Below are 18,642 nucleotides of genomic sequence, written 5' to 3' on the forward strand. Positions count from 1 at the left end.
CCCTGAAAGTGAAAAATATCTTGGTTTTCTTCATGTTGCTCTGTTTTTTTTAAACCAAATGGATAAAAAAATGGACAAAAAAGTAGTTTCACTTGAACCAATGAAAACGTCCCGAGAAATAAAGTTTATAATACAACAAGAAGACTTAATCTTTACAGTGTTTGGACTAAATTAGTCAAATTAATCAATGAAATTGTCCTTTCATCTCACCTTCTCTGTGTTGAATGAGCTGAAGCTCTGACTGGTTGGTTAACGGAGCATCTTCTTCCAGTTATGGCTATAATTGTGGGAGTGCAAATGAGGTTTTATAATTATAATGAGTAAAATGTATGTATGTACAGGTGCATCTCAATAAATTAGAATATCATGGAAAAGTTTATTTATGTCAGTAATTCAATCAAAAAAGTGAAACTAATACATTATATAGATCCATTACACACATAATGAAACATTTCATCTCTTTATTTATTTTTATTTATTTTAATTGTAGTGATTATACATTTAATGAAGACCTAAAATTCAGTATCTCAAACAATTTGAATATTACAAAAGACCAATTAATGTTGGCCTTCTGAAAGGTATGTCCATCTGTATGCACTCAATACTTGGTTAGGGCTAATTTGACTTGAACGACAAGAAAGTGACTTTTCCCTGATATTTTAATTTAGTTAAATGAACCTGTATGTTTCTGGTTTTGTGTCCACATGTGTTTATTCATGCCAGTTTCTTGTGTCTTGTCTTTAATGAGTCTTGTAAACAGCTGTTTTCTCACCATGTCTCTGTGCAGTCGTCGGCTGTGTTCGTGGACCTGCCGGCTCTGGCCCAGACGCTGCAACAGGTTCCTCTCCATCAGAGACTCAACCTGGAGGCGGAGCTGCTGCAGGTACGTGGATCTCTGACCAGCAGCTGCTCCTTCACACTCTGATGAGTCCAACTCAAGAAGTTCAGCTCGTCTGTAGGACTGTGTCCAGCAATTATCTCTGATTCAACACTAGCTTGAAGCCAGTTTGTTTATTTCTTCCATCAACGTTTTTACAGCACGATAATTAGTTAATTTCTCATAAAAACTTTGGTGGAAACATCAATGGCAACAAATCCTTCAGGTTTTATCCTTCGACCATCCTCATGATCAGGAAAGCACTTTGAAAAGGAGAGAACACAAGACTCAGTGTAGCTGTTTAAAGTTTTTATATCTTTTTTCCTCTAGTTGTGTCCAGGTTTAAAGTTGTTGATCGACTTGAAGAAAAGCTGCATCAATTTCCCTCTGTTCTGAATCTGAACTTTCTCTATAATATTGAACAGAAGACAGAAAAACATTAAGTGAGAGATGAAGTGGCAAGAAATATGTGTTCATGTCATGGACACATTGAATTTATGGAGCAGATAAGCACCTGCCACAAATATTGCAATTACGTACATGATTTGTTTTGATTCGATGAGAAATAAGAGGAAACATTATTTGGCAAATCCATTTTTAAAAAAATACTATATCAAATGTTCTGTCATGTTTACACTAACCCAGATGTTTCCCCTCCCTCAGGTCCTGGCTCCAGTGGAGCTGCCCACAGTGACTCCTGCTGCACCTAAACAGCAAATATCCAAAACGTCCACATTCACTCCTCCGACCACGACGACTCTGAAATGTCTCAGCATCAACCAGAAGGTCCCCGTGGCAACCAACCCAGTGTCACCGTCAAAATCCAACGCTGCCAAGCCACCGGAGGACGACGGCGATGAAGAGCTGGACCAGCTGCTCGGTTTACAGAAGTCAGACTCAGGTGTTGAAGGGAACAAGAGTGTCGGTGTCACAGAGGAAGGTGAGGTCACTCCAACAGCTTCTCAAAGATCTTCCTTCCTTTTTAATTTTCCAAAATAATTTACGAAAATACACTTGATAACCCTTTAATTTACCGGTAGCTAATTATGTAATAATATTAAGAAATAACAATTGATTGTGTCATAATGTCTAGAAATAGCCTAGAAATAAAATTCGGAACATGAAAAATCTTTGACCTTTTATGAAAAACATGACATTACTATGAAATTGACTGTTATGTCTAGGCTATTTCTTGACATTATCTCGTAATTAGCGTCCTGTAAATTAAAGGGTTACCATACACACTTTTTTTTTTCTTGCCAGAGTTAACAGATAAAAGTGAAGCTGCAGCTGCTTAGAGCTGAGAATTATGAAATGTTCTGGCTAATTGTAGTTTAATACCTCTCCTGTGTAAATTAACAGAGGGCAGGACAAAGTGTGTTAATTAATGAGCTTCAGTGATGCAGGGAAGCAGATTTGTTCCTTTTGGAGTCTAGTTAGTGTTGAGTGTTCAGTCTTTATGCTAAGCTAAAGCTAAACACCTGCTTCATATCTTGAGTTTTTCCCAAAACCTTTGCTTCAAATTCATCAGATGAATCAATAATTGAATGAAAATTGAATGAAAATGATCTCATATCATGAGAAGATGAGTTTTCACAGCTGAAGAGTCTGAATCTCTTGTTCTTTTAATCTGCAGCGTGTGAGGAAACGAAGGCGGCGGCGGCGGTGGCACCAGAGGTGTTGGAAGAGAAGACGGAGGAGGTGAAAGATGAAGACGTCACACCCCCGAAGGCCCCCGTCAAACCGGAGCTGACGGAGGACGACCTGGAGGACTGGCTGGACAGCATGATCTCCTGACCGCCGCTCACCCAGGACTTCAACAAACTTACACTGAGATCAAACCTTCAGCCTTAAGGGGATAGTTTAACATTTTGGCAAATTGGCCCATCGCCATAATCCCTATACAGTAGTTTTAGGAGTAAGTTTGTTACCTTTAATCGTCGGTGCAAGCTATTTTTAGAACGGCGGAGCAGAGCTACGCTACGGAGGCTCATGGGATTTCTTGGTTTCCCTCATCAAATACACAATCCAACAACTCCGAAACGCTCTGGTGGACAAGTTGTGACCTGCACATTCACCATGCTATGAGATAATAACAGAACGTTATGAGATGGAGTTGTTTTAGAGGTAAATTCATGCAAAACCGCTGATGCAAGCAAGTTTTTCTGCAAGCAGTCTCTGCATTTGCCTCAAAAACAACTCTGTCTCGTAACGTTCTGTTATTATCTCATAGCGTGGTGAATGTTCAGGTCACAACTTGTCCATCAGAGCGTTTTGGAGTTGTTGAATTGTGTATTTGATGAGTTTGATGCGGGAAACCAAGAAATCCCATGAGCCTCCGTAGCGTAGCTCTGAGCAGCTCGCGGCTCTGCTCCGCCGTTCTAAAAATTAGCTTGCACCGATAAATAAAGGTAACGAACCTACTGCTATGACTATAGGGATTATGGCATTCTATCCCTTTAAATCCAGTTATTTACCTCAACTCACTGAAAGACTGAGCTTCACATCGGCCTCCACTTCCTGTTTCTGCAGCATCATGACAGAAAATTTGTTTGGAGGTGAAGAACATCTTGAATGTTTGAGAGTGCGGTTATGAAAGAAGTCACCATGAAGCGACAGACGAACAACACGTCGAGTTTATTGCGTCAATTAATTTATTCATTTCCTCCCCCGTCATTAAAAGAATTGCAGGTTTACCAAAGCTACTACATACATACAAATGGCCATACAACAGCAGTTCACCATCTTGTCGTCAATAAATCCCTGAACCAAGTTTTGTTTTTTTTTGTTCGTTTTTTTTCCCGGGTTTCCTCTCGTTGTGGGGTTCTTCTTCTACTGTGGAAAGAAGTGCAGGCGGCAGGACACCACAGCTTAGGAACAAAACCAAACTAAGCAACATTTACACGAGGGTCATCTATTATTTTATACAACAAATGTTTTCTCTGTTTTTAATTAAACTCTTTTTTTTTTTTTGGTTTGTTTTTACTTTAAAAGCCACAAAACTAACTCAAGCTAAATCTGCTTGTAACTAACCCAGAACTAGCACACTGCTTGTGTCAGGAGGGACAAAAATGATTAGTTGTTTTTTATTCTTTTCGTGGTTGCATAGTTTCGCTTTTTAAGGCACATCGGCTCTTGATAAACACGTAAAAGTGAGTCGGAGTCGTCGTTGTTGTCGTTGTCTGGTCCTTGGAAGAACCATGTTCGTTTCATCAGACGGAATTCGAACCAGCGTTGAAAAGGCAGATCAAGGTCTCACTCGTTTTCATTTTGACGTCAACTGGATCAACAATTAGCAGCTCACATCCTGCTCTGTTGGTTCGACAAGTGACACTTAACATCCTGGCGTTAAAACTAGAAAATGTGCATATTCGGACATTCAGTCGTCATGCTGTAACCCTCCGCGTGTATCAAATGTCTACACACAACAAATTGTGCAACAGGTTGGGGTTAAGCAAGTGAAAAGGCAATGTGAATCAGAATCAAAAGAAGACTTTTGCATAAAAGAGGCGTCGTGGCAAGTGACGGTTTTCGGTAACGAGGAAGAGGACTTGGATGCACAAACGTCCACTTATCGGTTGTAAATCTGAAAATTATTTTCTTGAATTTATCTTTTTTTTTCCCCACATGTATTTATGAATGATTTTCTTTTTCTTCATGTTGTTGCGACACCATGGCAGCAGAGAAAGTCCAGCGAGAGTTCAGGTTGTGTTAACAGGGTGAAGTCAAGTTCATTGTCTCTTTCAGATAGAGAGAAGGAAAGTAGAGAGGGGGGCGTTCAGGACGCCGCTGCTGCTGCTGCCCCTCCCCCCCCTCGTCTCTAACCCAACTGGTCCTCGTATTGCTTACGGAAGCAGTCTCCAGTAGGGAAGAAGTCCCAGCATCTCTCCTGGTACATCTTCCACACATAGGACTCCTGGAGGAGGAGAGGAAACAAAACAACAGTTAGAGTTACATCTGGTTTGGTTTTGCAGTGTAGGGAAATACCAACTGTCTGCATGGCAGCTGATTTATTCACTTAGGACTGGAGATGCATTTATTTTTTTAAATGGGACACACATATTAATCAGGGTTCCCACTCTTTTCTTGACATTATTTTCCAGGACATTTCTAGAACACTTTAATTAACTTGTTAATTGCCATACACTAACTGCGTTCACACCAAAAGCTTCCAAAGCGTCAAAAACGCTCGAGGGTGGGCTTCAGACAAGACAGCTTCCAAAACGGCAAATATTTTCAGCCGCTTTGGTCGCTCGTCACGTGACTGACATCAAAGTTCGATCGCGATTGGTCATTGGGGAGCCGAAGGACAAAAAAGAAGGAAAAAAAGGGAGTTGGAAATCTCTATTCTGACAGGTTGCCGCCAAACCGCGTCATAGCTAATTACCCTAAAGTTAACCAAGGCTCAACTTCTCGTCTGGTGATGCTTTGGACGCTCAGTGTCGCCGGGCTTTCATTGAAAATTAATTGACTTCCGGCGTTTTGACGCTTTGGAAACTTTTGGTGTGAACGCACAGTAATACAGTGTTTTTCAACCGTGGGGTCACCTGGAATTCAAATGGGGCCTGAAATGTCTAGTACTTGATAAAAAAAAAAAAAATACTAGAAAAAATATATTTTTGTAACTAATTATTATTCTTTGTAAAAAATTATGATTTAAAAATAGCCCACACAATATTAAACAACTGTATTCTATAATTGCACATTCTTGTATATAAATCGACTTGATACCGATGTGGTCAACGTGGATGTGACGTCGTTCCCAGCTCTGAACTCTGACTTCTGAGTTTCACAGAACGCAGCCTCGATATCAGCAGAAGGAAAATGTATTTTGTGATTAGGATGTTCTCCCAGAACAAATACGCTGCAGGATCCACTTTCATACTTTGTGAGATCCATAATATAATCCGAAAATCATTCATCATCGCCACAGAAGAATGAAGCTTTGTGAAAGTGGTTGAATTTGTGAAGGAACGGCAGGAAACGGTGCACGTTCTCTAGTTTTCTTTCAGCTGTGTTTGTGGCATGAGAACAGAGCGAGCACATCAAATAAAAAAACAACAACTTGGGTCTCAGGTGCAGCACAATAACAAGTTAATATAAAAAAACAAAAAAGTCAAAGGAAACCCACGCATTGCTTCTTCCTCCAGATGAGCTGCACTTACGCAACATTTCAAGTGGGTTGAAATGTTGCACAAGTAAAAAACCTGGAGCTGGAGCCAACGTTCAGTTGCTCCTTTGCTTTCTTGAGATCGATCAGACGTAATTTTGTCGTATTGAAGAGAACAAACTGCAGCTGAGAAGAAAAGTGGAAGCTCAGATATAAGACACGTACCTGACCCGTGTGCTCAGTCTCGTCCTTGTTAATCAGGTACATCAGGAAGAACCTGCACATGGGGAGGACGAGACAGCTGTGAAAAATGCTCACACGATGAAAAGCAGGAAGACGTTTTTGTCGGTTTTTGTGTGTTGCTGCCACTCACAGGTAGTTGGCGAGGTTGTGCTCTTGTAAGGTGTGGGTTTCAAACCCGTGAGGCGTCCGGTCAAAGTAGTCGTTGCCGATGCCGCAGATGAAGCATTTGGTCTGAAAGAGGAGGAGGAAGAGGGGATGTCAACGTGTAGATACATCTGCTGCAAATCAATTTCCTTCGGGACATAATAATAAAACTGAACTGAACAGAGCGACAGGAGGTCGTCGTCTAACACACAACACTCTTACTCTTGAACTTTTACACCTGTAGGTTCTTTAATCCTAATAACAAAGGCTTCGTCCACACTGCTACGTTTTAAAATAAAAAAAATCTCCATCCACATGACAGTTTGAGCTCGATCTCAGAAACAATCTGTGTACCGACTGTCACATGAAAATGTCTCATCGTTCTTTCCAAAGATCTGACTTTTCGCTAAAAGGTCATAAATTTATCTCTTGAAAACTTGAATCATGTGAACAAGAAGTAAAAACACAGTGAAAATGTAATAAAAAAGAAAAAAAATGTAGTCGTGTGAACTTTGCAGAACAAAAAGAAAATGATTTTCCATGAGCATGAAGTCTAAATTCAATCACTGGACAATGTGAACTCGACAATGACCTGTAATAAACTCTGATGACTGATATTAAGTTGTGATCCACTTTACTCTCCACTGTTTATACAATCAGAAGTAGTTTCAAGTTTTATTAGTTGGGACCAAAACTCCAGCCCAAATTCACAAACAATGACAATGTTGTTGTTGAGGAAAAAGTGTCTTTACACAGGTAAATATAAAGTGTTTTCAAGTTTTAAATGGGGAAGTCAAACACATAGTGAGTCGTAAGGAACCATCTTCAGTGCAACAAGCAACAGATGGTCTGATCTGAGCATCATGGAGTCGGTCTGGGATCAAACACTAGGAGACGACCTAAATCCACTCAGGATCTGTGGCCTGGTTTACAGGCTGAGTGAGGTCACAGCAAATATTGATCTGCTTTAGTTTCCTCTGTTCATGAAGTGAACTGATGAAAAAATAAAAATGAATGCATCTCTACTTATAAATGCCTGGAGCTGTTGCATAGTTTCATATTTTTTTGACTGTCATTCAGGAAGTTAAGCCGAATCTCAGAGCAGTTATTAAGTTTATCCCTTTAAGTTTAAAGGGATAGTTCAACATTTTGGCAAATTGGCCCACTTCCATAATCCCTATAGTTTTAGCAGTAGGTTCGTTACCTTTAATTGTCGGTGTGAGAAATTAGATAATAATGGGACGTTACAAGACAGAGTTGTTTTAGAGGTAAATTCATGCAAAACCGCTGAGGCACATTCCTGTCGGGGGCAGTTTTTCAGCAAGCAGTCTCTGCATTTTCCTCGAAAACAACTCTGTCTGGTAACGTTCTGTTATTATCTCATAGCGTGGTGAATGTGCAGGTCACAACTTGTCCACCAGAGCGTTTTGGAGTTGTTGGATTGTGTATTTGATGAGTTTGATGAGGGAAACCAAGAAATCCCATGAGCCTCCGTAGCGTAGCTCTGAGCAGCTCGCGGCTCTGCTCCGCCGTTCTAAAAATAGCTTGCACCGACAATTAAAGGTAACGAACCTACTGCTAAAACTATAGGGATTATGGCAATGGGCAAATTTGACAAAAGGTTGAACTATCCCTTTGTAAAGGGAAAACTGCACCAAACAGCTGCGTGAGGACAGTTATCTTCCTCCACATCTGTACGACTTTATAAAACGACTTGGTCTTACCTCCATGTCCTCCTTCACCTGCTCCTGCTGGTCTCTCAGATCACCAAAGGCATCAATGATCAAACCTGAGGGAGGGTCACACAACAGACCGTCAGGGAGGGGAGCACTTAAACGCACCATATAAACATATAAACATACAGCCATGATCCAGCAGAGATAAATGACATTAAAAACGGGTAAAGGACAGGCACCCTGGATGATGGCCAGCAGGATGACGATGACGAAGAAGAAGAAGGTGATGTCGAACAGGATGCGGTAGAGCTCATAGGGGTCTCCGGCCGGGTCCTCCAGCTCGTCTCCAATACCTCCGCCAGCTCTCACACCCACATACATGTGGAACAAATAGCACTGCGGACAGAAAAGACAGAGAGTCAAGTAACTTTATTAACACCTGTGGGTAACATTTGTCTTGCAGCAGGAGGGTAACCCCAATTCAAAAGGACAAAACACAAAACAAAACACTTCAACAACACGGGACGGAGGCATGGACAATATATGCTCCATAAAAATACCAGTGTACTGTAACATAACTGTAAAACATGTTAGAGCATGACACAGGCAGCAGTGAATAAGTTAAAAACAAATAGATAAACGGTTAAAATACATAAATAATGAGAAAAACCTAAGAAAAGGAGTAAAAAAGTGCACTATAACTTATTTAAAAGACAAACGTCAGCACAACAGAGAGGTCTCATGTCTCCTCTGCTGCCTACGATGAGCCATCTGTTGTTAGAGAAGGTGGTGGTTTCTTCTACTCAGCTATTTTCATTTTGTCTCTTTCTTATTATTCTGTAACTGAGCAGCTGATATCGGAGGTGGCGGCCGGTCGGTCGGTCGGTCGTCGTACCGTCATCATATCATCGCACTTCATGTCGGGCTCGTCTTCGTCCTCGCTCTTATTGTAGAACTTCCTGAAGAAGTTGAAGGCCACCACAGTGTAGAGATAGACGACCACAGCCAGCAGACCCACCGTCAGCACCAGCTGAAAGGAGAAGAGTCATTAAAACCGGCAACATTTAACTTGACCTTTCTTTTATTTTGTATTATTAATGCCAGCGACAATTTGGGCAGAGCAGAGCAGAAAGAAGCCTCTTTGGACGTGTAAATGACTTCGCCTCCACTTGTTCAAATGTAAATTTCAAGGGTCTTTTTTTTTTTTTTTTTTTTGCAGAGCTGGATAAACATGTCGGTGTCTTCACAAAAGAGCTGTGATGTTTTCAAGGCCTCCCCGGCTGAAAAGAGGATTTCAGGGCAGCTTTTAATCAGCATTCAAAGAGAGTGTGGAGACCTTCAGCGAATCAAACTCATCAAGTCATCAAAGAACTACTTCATGACCCGTCGATGACCTCTTTACTCTGATGTTTTAACTCAAATACTCCTTTAATCTGAATGATGCTGAACACAATTGATATTTCATATTTGGATACCATTACAATAGCATTCAACGTTTATTTTTACTTTTATTGAACCGTTTCATTTGTTTCTTTCAGCAAATCATTTCAAGAATTTACACAACTATATCCATATCCATATATATACAGTATATATATATTGTTTTTACAACTGTTTATCCACTACTTATAACTTGAACATGATTTAGGTGTCACTCTAGTCTACGTGAACTGTTTGACCTGTTTATCACAGGGTTAGGGTGATAAATAACCTAAATATTCAACAAATGTATTATTTTGAGCATCTTTTTTCAGTCATTTATGCAAAATCTTTTGTTTCTAATCCAAAATAACACCACACACTTTGTTTCAGGTGTTACTGTTGACTCACCATCTGAATGGATTTTACAACCAAACTATAATTTGTCTTTTGACTGCGAGAAGCACTCGTTAGTGGTTTATATTCGTCTTTTTCCTTCACTGACTGAGACTAGATACAAGTTACTTCAACTGTGCTTCACTTTTAACATGAAATACATTTCTCACAACACAACACAAAACAGTGAATGACTTTTTCTCAACACCCTCATGAATACAAGAGAAAACCCAATTGCCTTTTTATTGGTATTTAATTCCTTTAATTCATTTCTCATGACTGTTTACGTCTACATATCCTGTGACCTGGACGACCGAGCCTTTAGAGATATCTACTGTTTCCATTACAATATAATTTCTTGATTTGATTATGTTGGTGTTCAGTCTGAGTCATCGTGCTGGTAGTTTATCTAACACAGAGCAGTGAAAAGAAGCGTCTGCCCTCTGAAATGTGGTGTGTATCTATAAAAACTTTTAAACTCTCAGTTAAAACTTTAAAAAAACAGGCAAATGCAACTTTAAAGAGAAAATCTGCAGTAGAAAGCCTGGTGTGAGGCGACTGCTGTTGAGTCTCTTATGTGTTATCTGGCTCCCTCTGCTGGTTGAACGACTCACCTGCTTCCCGTTGTGAGTGACGGACGACAGGATGGTGCGAAGAGTCTTGAAGCCCACAGCGATGTCCAGCAGATGAGCGGCGAAGAAGAAGTTGTTGAAGTGTCCGAAGGTGGACATGGTGGTGTACCAGACCAGATACAGGAAGGACTGCAGGGACACAGGACCACACATTAGTGTCGGATCACTCTGCACAATTAAATATTTGCACTTCTCTTGCATAGTTTGCCATATTATTGTGACTCATGCAGATTTAGATCATTTAAATTGTGTCCATGTGTCATTTGTTTATCTTGAATTATTATATTAACTTAATGCTTTAACTCTTAACCAACCTCTTGATCACAACAAAATCATTATTTACCCTCGACAAAGTGCTTTTAGAAGACATTAACCTTCGCCTTGTGTTAGCTTTCTGCTACAGTCTCTTTTGTTCAGGTCGGTTTTGACCCGTGTCTTAAATCAGCTGTAAAATACACTTTTCTTCTCTTGGTTACCTTGTTAGACTTCCTTATCCACGAAAAGGTTGGTTTTGCGCACATGATTTCAGTTTTAACTCTCATTATTGTTAGAATCTTTATAACTGGGTTGAAACCATCACTAACAACATAAATGTCATAATTGTAGTTGTTGTTTTGTGAAAATGTTGTTGTTGTTTTTTTAAATTTTGTTTAAATATAGATTCCTGACAAAGTCAAAAAGCCTTGATGCAATTAACGAATATATGTGGTACTTTTATGCATTAAAAACCTAAAAACGGGTCAGTGGCGACCCTAACACAAGAAGGTTAAATTAACTTACTTGGTCGGTCAAAACCACACCCAGCTTCCAGATGTGGTACTTTGTATCAATAGAGCTCAGCCTGTTGATAAAAACCAAAACAAAAAAGGTGTGAGATATAGTTGATGTTTTGAGAAATATAAGAAGATCAATCTGACACTCCAGTCATTCTATTTATTTATTTTCCATGTTCAGAGTCAGGTAATGCTCAGACTCAGTTCACACATTTCAGCGGTTGTAAATAGTGGCTGTTAATCTGCAAATAGATAAACACGTCCTCCTGCACCTAATGCGACATAAACACATTTAGTTTCACTATGTGTGTTCTCACCAGGAGACCAGGGACGCTTCTCTCTCCACCGTCTCCACTGTGGGGTCAAAGTCGAGAGCGCTCTTATCCAGGCCCAACAGCTCAGCGATGCGTTCAGCTCCGTACAGGTCGCCATATTTGTTGATCACCTGCAAACACATACAACACACACACATACACAGAAGAGCAAAGATGTTGAAAGAGTGAAAAAGAGTGTGTCTTTTAACTCTTGTTTCAGACTTTCAACTGGAATTTAAGACCGACTTAAATTTCTCTATTATCTCAGAGAATATAGAAAAAAAAACCACTATAATTACATGTACTACAATAACAGTCCTTTAATATGGCTTTGTGAAACATTGATACCGTTGTATGTCTGTTTTATTTGTACTGTGTTTATTAAAAAGAAAAGAAAAAACAACAACCCCTCCTATGACTCACTGAGCATCTAGATATAAAGTTACTATATATTTAAATCTGACTTGTATTTTTGTTTCTAGGAGATCAGGTACAGTATATCAGCTGTCATGAGCTTTAATAACATTTGTGATTCAGTTACAGTCTCTTACAAAAATGTGGTCTCAGATTCTCACCTTGCGCTTAATAAACTTGTCCCAGTAGTTGTTGGGGAAAGACCTGCAATGTAGAAATAGAGGAAATAGTTAATTCTTCTGCTCACTGAGAAAGTTTGCATGTAATGTGTTCTTTAATTTATATATTATTGTGTTGCTGCAACTAAAACTTTATCTAATAGTTATTTTCATTACTGACAGATCTATCTTTCTTCTTTTTTTAATAAATATGCTGTGGCATCTGTGAGAGTGTTTGACTGAAGATAGACGGTACCCTGATTTGAACCCTGTGTTTGTTGAAGATATTCTCTGTGGGTATGAGATGTGAGGTCATGAAAGTCGACTGAACAGTGTGTAGGCTCTACTTTATGCAGCGCCAGCGAAAAGCTGTCTGCAGATATCAGGCTCATGGCTCGGCAGCACAAACAGAGCACATAAATGAATGAGTGAGTGAGCAGACTTTCAGTTTTCTGTTCAGTCTGTTATGTGAACTAAGTATTTTACCAGAGGAGGTGTTAGCAACAACAATCTGTGTTGGTGAGGAGGGAAAATACAGATATTTCAAGAAAGGTTGTGAAATATTCCAGTGTAGGTGTTAACACTGCGAATGACTCACGGGGTGTTGATGACGAGTCGATCCCACTGGCCCTTGATGTCATCATCAGACGGCTGCTCAGTAATGTAAAGACCATCGAACTCGAGCTTCCTGGCGATCTCCTTCTCCCGCTTGAACACCACCAGAGGAACCTGAGAACCAAACGTGAAGCTGTGTCACTAAAACTGCAGTTTTAACATACACACTGGTATCATCTGCAAAGAAACAGATTCTTTTGGTGCGATGTGACGCCTGTTTGAGCAGCTCAGAGCAGCTCAGAGCATCGTGGTCGCACTCGCCTTGAGGCAGTAATATCCAAACACGCAGAGGAGCGAGATGACCGTGTGGAATATGGCGAGGAAGCGCAGCGTCGGTAACATGTAGCCGGTGCTCTCCTGAAGCACGAACTCGTCCATGTCGAAGAGCGTGTCCTGGTCGTCCTCCTCTTCACCCCAGCTGTTTTCATCGTCGGTTTCGTCATCGCTTTCACCAGTTACCTAAAGAAGAAAAACAAACCACACTGAAAAATCTACAATCTGAGGTGTTTTATTTTATGTAGTTGTGTAGCAGAACTGAAATCAGCACTTTTAAATCCAGGTTAAAAACATTTCTCTTTTCATGTGCTTATGGCTGAGCTCTTTTTAAGAACTTTAAACTTTATCTATTTTCTTTTCTTCTACTTTTTTATTCTTCTTTGCTCTTGCTTTTAACTCTATGTTTAATGTTTACAATTTATTTTTATTTTTTGTTTTTATGCTGTTCTTTTTAAATGTTTTGTCTTATGTAAAGCACATTGAGTTGCCTTGGTGTGAAATGCGCTACTGTATATAAATAAAGATGCCTTGCCTTGCCTAGTCTAGATGAAGAGATTTTCTAATATATTTTCTCAGGTTCTAACTACGTACCTTTTGCTAAATTATAATACTTAACTTACATACTTACATACTCTGCTATGAACATAACATCTCAGTTTTGTTATTTTGTAAGGCCCTTTCACACCGTGGACGTAACGAATAAACGACATGAAATTCTGCTTTGCGACGGGTGGTTCTTCGCCTCCACGTCATGTCTTCAATCTGTTAATTATCCCTCACGTATTCGCTATGCCACTGTTGTCTTGTTACCAACTTTACTCAACACAGCAGCTCACTGTCTGATCACTGCTATCTGATCACTGCTGACAGTAGTATATAAAAGTCAAGAGATGGTGAGAGCAAACACACTCTATTGCTATTTCTAAACCGTCTTTGGTGAGAGACACAGGTTGTTTATGTTTACATTAGCGGCCAAGCGCAATCTGTCCATGCGCCTGTGTGTGTGTGTGTGTGTGTGCATAAAAATATTGACGTGCAAATTATTCGCACGAAAGCTACATCTCCGGTGTGAAAGGGCCTTTAAAATGAGGATTTGAAAATTCCCTGATTTCACTGATGCAGATATACTTTTGTTACCTTGTAGAAGAGCAGAATGAAATTGATGGCGAAGCACACGAACAGAGCCAGGAAACGCATGTTGTAGAAGTTACGAGCCAGGTAGTTCTGTGAAGAAAACAGGAGACCGGTTGATGACTGCTTTATGATTGACAAAAACAATTATTAGATGGAAGTAGGAAAAATGATATTGAAGATTTAATCTCAGGTGAAGGAGCTGAGCAGTGTGTGATCTCACCAGCATCTTGGTCATGTAGATGTCCAGAGCAGCAACGATGGTGGACATGAAGGCGGGAGCCAGCTCTTTAGGTTGGCTCGATCTGGTCTTGGGTTTCTCCTCTGCCACCGGCTCCTTGGCCTCCTCCTCCTTCGGCTTGTCCTCCTTCTCCCGGGTCTCCGTGCTGTTTGAGTCATGACAGTTTTTTTTTACTTTGCATTTCTTTTTTAAGTCTGTGATAATTAATTTGACTCACAGTTCTACTCACTCTGCTTTTTCTGGTTCGCTCTCGGGAGTTTCAAACGGCTTGGCAGCGGATTTCTGCACAACAGTGTCACACATATCAATGAGACTGAACAGAAGTGATAATGGAAACAGATGCAAGTGTTGAATATTGACTGCAAACCTTCTTTTGATCAGCTGCGGACATTTCTGCGCCCAGCTCGGCGACGTCGCCCAGGCCGGGCTCCACGTGTTTCCCTCCTCCTTCCTTCTTAGGCATCGTCAGCATCTCCATCATCATGTCCACCTCCGCCATTTCCCCCGTTGGCGCCATGGCGGTATCCAAGTTCCCCAATGTCTCTAATGCCTCCACTTTTTCTCCTTCTATCACATCTCCGTGGATGCCGAACTGGGTCGGGTCGGGCATGTTTCCGAGGATGTCCGTCACCTTGATGTTCTTGGCGCCCTCGACCAGGCCGCCGCCGAACATGGAGGTCCAGATGACGTGGAAGAAACCGAAGATGAGGCCGTAGATTCCCTTGAAGAAGCCGGTGAAGAGCATCCAGAAGAAGGAGAAGAACCCGGTGATGATCTCCCTGATGGTCAGTTTCTTGATTTTCTTGAACTGCTTGCGTACGTTTTTAAGGGAAAACATCTGGCGGACGTGCGCAGCCTTGTTCTTCACCGCGCCACATGCGGTGCTGAAGGCCGAGGCGGACTCCATGGCGGCGCCTTCCTCCGCAGCCAGCTCCTCCAGGATGCTGTGTCCGTCCTCATCCTCCTCCTCCTCGGGTTGCTCGACCTCGTCCGGCTCGGAGATCTGCGAGGCCAGCTGCATCTCAAAGATGGTGTCCTCGCAGAAGTTCACAAACATCTCCATCTTCTCGCTCTCCGTGCCCTCGTTGACCACGTCAAAGATGAACTGACGCTTGGATTCCTTGACCTGAGGCTTCTCCCACTGTTCGCGGCTCGACTCGCTGATCTCAAAGTAAACCCTCTCGATGCGTTTGGCGCTGCCCATGATTTCAATGCGACCCAGGTACGGCTCGAAGTAGCTGAGCACGCTCTCCGCCAGATCCAAGAAGGTGGCGAGCCGATTGTCGTGCGGCATGTGTTCAGAAAGGTTGGTCAGCAGCACCGCCACGTTGAAGCCGATGTCTTTGGCCGGTTCGTGGAATCGCTCAACGAACTCCTTGTAATTAAACATATTGTTCTCGTCTGCCTCGGCACAGGAGAGCAGGAAGTCGATCTCAGACTGGCTGTACTGCTTCTGACTCTCCATCGACTTCTGGAACTCCTTCTTTGAGATCATGCCTTTAAACTCGGGGTCGTACTCCTTGAAGTTGTCGGAGGTCGTCAGATCCTTCAGTTTGAGGAACATATCAAAGAACTTGAGGATCATCTCAACGTTGCTAGAAGACTCCACCAGCGTGTCGACCATCTGTTTTCCAATTGTTCCATTCACAACATTACCTGAGGAGGAGAAAAACACATAAACACAATGTGTTACCCTGTCTCTCCTGTTGTCTTTGTCATTGATCGGCAGCTTCAGGTTCTTACCCTCTAGCAGAGACAGCAGCATCACCACCATGTCCTTCTGTAAATCCATCAACTCCTTCAACAGCTCAATCTGACTGGCATCCTAAAGGGAGAGAGGAGACAATTTCTTAAAGCTTTTTCTCTGGGACACAACATTTACCTTCCAGTTTGTTGTTAATATCTTATCTATAAAGGTAGTATCATTAAAAAAGTCTTGTTTTAGTTTGGTATGTTTCATTTAAAACCTGTAATTAGTTCATTTTACCTGAGATAGCTTCATCTGCATGTTGGCAAATACATGCAAGAAGCCCACTACTGCATCCCACAGTCTGCTGTGAGCCAGACTCTGCTGGTTTCCAATACAAGGGCCCTGAAAGAGGACGAGGAGACACAGATGGTGGTAAAGAAGAGGAAACAAATAACAATATATGTATATGTTTAAAGTTGCTGCAGATCCAACACTGCTCACTGCTTCATACCTGAATATACTCAGTCAGAGAGTTGAATATCTGCTTGGCTACAGATAAAGCTTGGGAGAAGTTGATTTTTCCTGTATCATCAATGACGTCTTTGCCAGAGTAGTACCAGTAGAAGTCACTGATAGATTCCTAAAGAGGAGGAGAACATTACACAGTTACAATAAAGGTGAGAAGAGTAATAAAGATGGAGATCATGGTCTTACATTCCTGTGACTCTGTGTTACACACCTGAAGACGGAGCAGATAGTCAACCGTGCTGATAATGATGTTGACTGTGGTTGTGTTTCCAGTTTGGGTTCTCAAGAAGTTCTGGAAATCTGACAGAAACACGTGTTATTCTTATCCATCATTTCCCTCCTATTCTTTATCCGCTTATGGTCCAATGATTTATTGTGAAATATGAATAAAAGGAAGTGAAGTCGCTCACTCGTAGCCACGATGTCAAAAACAGGACTTTTAAATACAATGGTACAGACATGACTGATGTTCTAACCAGAGGTCTTCCTCAGGGTGTTGATGAAAACGCATGGATTTAAAATGCATAAGAGATGAAACCTCACCTCCGTTGTGGCCCTCACACAGAAGTTGCAAAAACCGGAACAAGTCTTTAGTAAACTCATCATTCTGTAGCACCTTGGAGCCTTGAGAGAAAACACACGTCGGTGAACACAGCAGAAACTTTTACTTTTCAGTGATTTCAGTTTATTTGCTAAAGATGAGGAGGTCTTATAAATATGTGAAACTCCCCTCAAAAGCAATTAATGAGGCAAGCAGGACAGGTTTCATGTTCAAAACATTTTTGAGGTCCAGGGCCTTTAGATTGCAGGTTCAAAGCTGAATCCAAAGTGCTTTTTTGTAAAAATGCTCTAACATATAACAACAGTGAAACACTAGGACATTTCCATAAGCTGGAGGAAGCTTTATAACTTTCACATGCAGGCCAGGATTTGGCCTGTTGAAGGATATCATTTCAGAAAAAAAGCATGGGACAGATCTATACAAAATGAGTAAAAAAAGTACATTTCTGTGAGCAGATAAAACCATGTGAAAGTTAGACATCTGTATGAAAACCAGCTTTGTGAAATAGGCCCCAAGTCCAAAGCAAGACAAAGCTTTGCTTAGGCTGTGGAAGAGTCCACAGACCTTCAGTCAAACCCGTGGGAGATGGCACTGATAGCCTCAGGACAACAGATTTCAGCATCAGTAATAGGTTTTTTGCATTAGTAGATGTTAACATGGAGGGAATGGGAACAAATAGCACACAAAAAAGGACAGGCAATGGTTTCTGAAGATCAATTGTCTGTGTACACTCTAACAGTCGGCATGCACAGTGTGTCCCTACAGACATCTGGGCATGGGGGAGGAAGAGGCTTGGTACCAAATAAAGCAGGGAGTATGGACCACAGATGTGGAGGAGACATTCAAGGTGGAAGCATAGCCATATCAGGATGATCTAAATTTGCTATTTACCCCGCTCAGTGTGGACTGCCATCGATGAGTTTATAAAATGACAGGAAGGAGACAAACAATACACGAAGACATAAGCAAAAAGAGAGGACATTGAGTTACAATAAGAAGAGATATGAATATATTGGCTACGAGTGAAAAACAAAGTCATGCAGTTAAAAAAACAGTTTTAGACGGAAAGGGAGGGGGGAAGAAATCATAGGCCTGAGTTGTGTGTCGTATGTTGCGTCTGACGAGATGAGTATCAAATAAGACTTCGGTCATGGTGGAAAATTGATAACGGTTGATAACAGAGACACGAGTAGTAACAGTGAATTGTTAAACACAGAACTTGGTGGAAATGTTTAGCAGAGGGCTGAATGATGAAAAAGACGGACATAGTTTGATGTGAAATGCGTAAGGTGAAAGTGTTTTGTGTTTTTGTAAGTTGGAGCGAGACGTGAGCTCTGGTATTAATGCTGGACCATGTCGTCTGTGACTGCATGCTTTATATTTACTCTCCTCTACCTCAATGCCCTCGATGTCACCGGCTAACAGAAGAGGAAGTTTATCTTT

The 18,642-nt window shown here is 41.2% G+C and overlaps 2 protein-coding genes across 2 annotated transcripts in view; one reads left to right on the forward strand and one right to left on the reverse strand.

The window, feature by feature from the left end:
- aven (apoptosis, caspase activation inhibitor) overlaps positions 1-2,775 on the forward strand; it is a 37,156-nt gene extending 34,381 nt beyond the window's left edge. Inside the window, exons 4-6 of the mRNA XM_084001278.1 lie at positions 788-883; positions 1,541-1,817; positions 2,514-2,775. Coding sequence (XP_083857404.1) covers positions 788-883; positions 1,541-1,817; positions 2,514-2,674 — 534 coding nt within the window. The 3' untranslated portion in view covers positions 2,675-2,775. The remainder of the gene's footprint in view (positions 1-787; positions 884-1,540; positions 1,818-2,513) is intronic.
- A 1,062-nt stretch (positions 2,776-3,837) lies between these two features.
- ryr3 (ryanodine receptor 3) overlaps positions 3,838-18,642 on the reverse strand; it is a gene marked incomplete at its 5' end in the record, with an annotated part of 112,034 nt that continues 97,229 nt past the window's right edge. The window contains 22 exon segments of the mRNA XM_084001045.1: positions 3,838-4,793; positions 6,213-6,264; positions 6,361-6,461; positions 8,099-8,163; positions 8,290-8,446; positions 8,946-9,080; positions 10,480-10,626; positions 11,278-11,338; positions 11,588-11,715; positions 12,160-12,202; positions 12,755-12,885; positions 13,033-13,230; positions 14,185-14,271; positions 14,402-14,564; positions 14,649-14,701; positions 14,787-16,075; positions 16,163-16,244; positions 16,407-16,511; positions 16,621-16,749; positions 16,849-16,937; positions 17,181-17,261; positions 18,091-18,105. Of these exon segments, the coding sequence (XP_083857171.1) occupies positions 4,698-4,793; positions 6,213-6,264; positions 6,361-6,461; positions 8,099-8,163; positions 8,290-8,446; positions 8,946-9,080; positions 10,480-10,626; positions 11,278-11,338; positions 11,588-11,715; positions 12,160-12,202; positions 12,755-12,885; positions 13,033-13,230; positions 14,185-14,271; positions 14,402-14,564; positions 14,649-14,701; positions 14,787-16,075; positions 16,163-16,244; positions 16,407-16,511; positions 16,621-16,749; positions 16,849-16,937; positions 17,181-17,261; positions 18,091-18,105 (3,407 nt within the window). The 3' untranslated portion in view covers positions 3,838-4,697.

The sequence above is a fragment of the Trachurus trachurus genome (assembly GCF_905171665.1).
Source record: "Trachurus trachurus genome assembly, chromosome: 24".
In the NCBI taxonomy this organism is placed as follows: domain Eukaryota; kingdom Metazoa; phylum Chordata; class Actinopteri; order Carangiformes; family Carangidae; genus Trachurus; species Trachurus trachurus.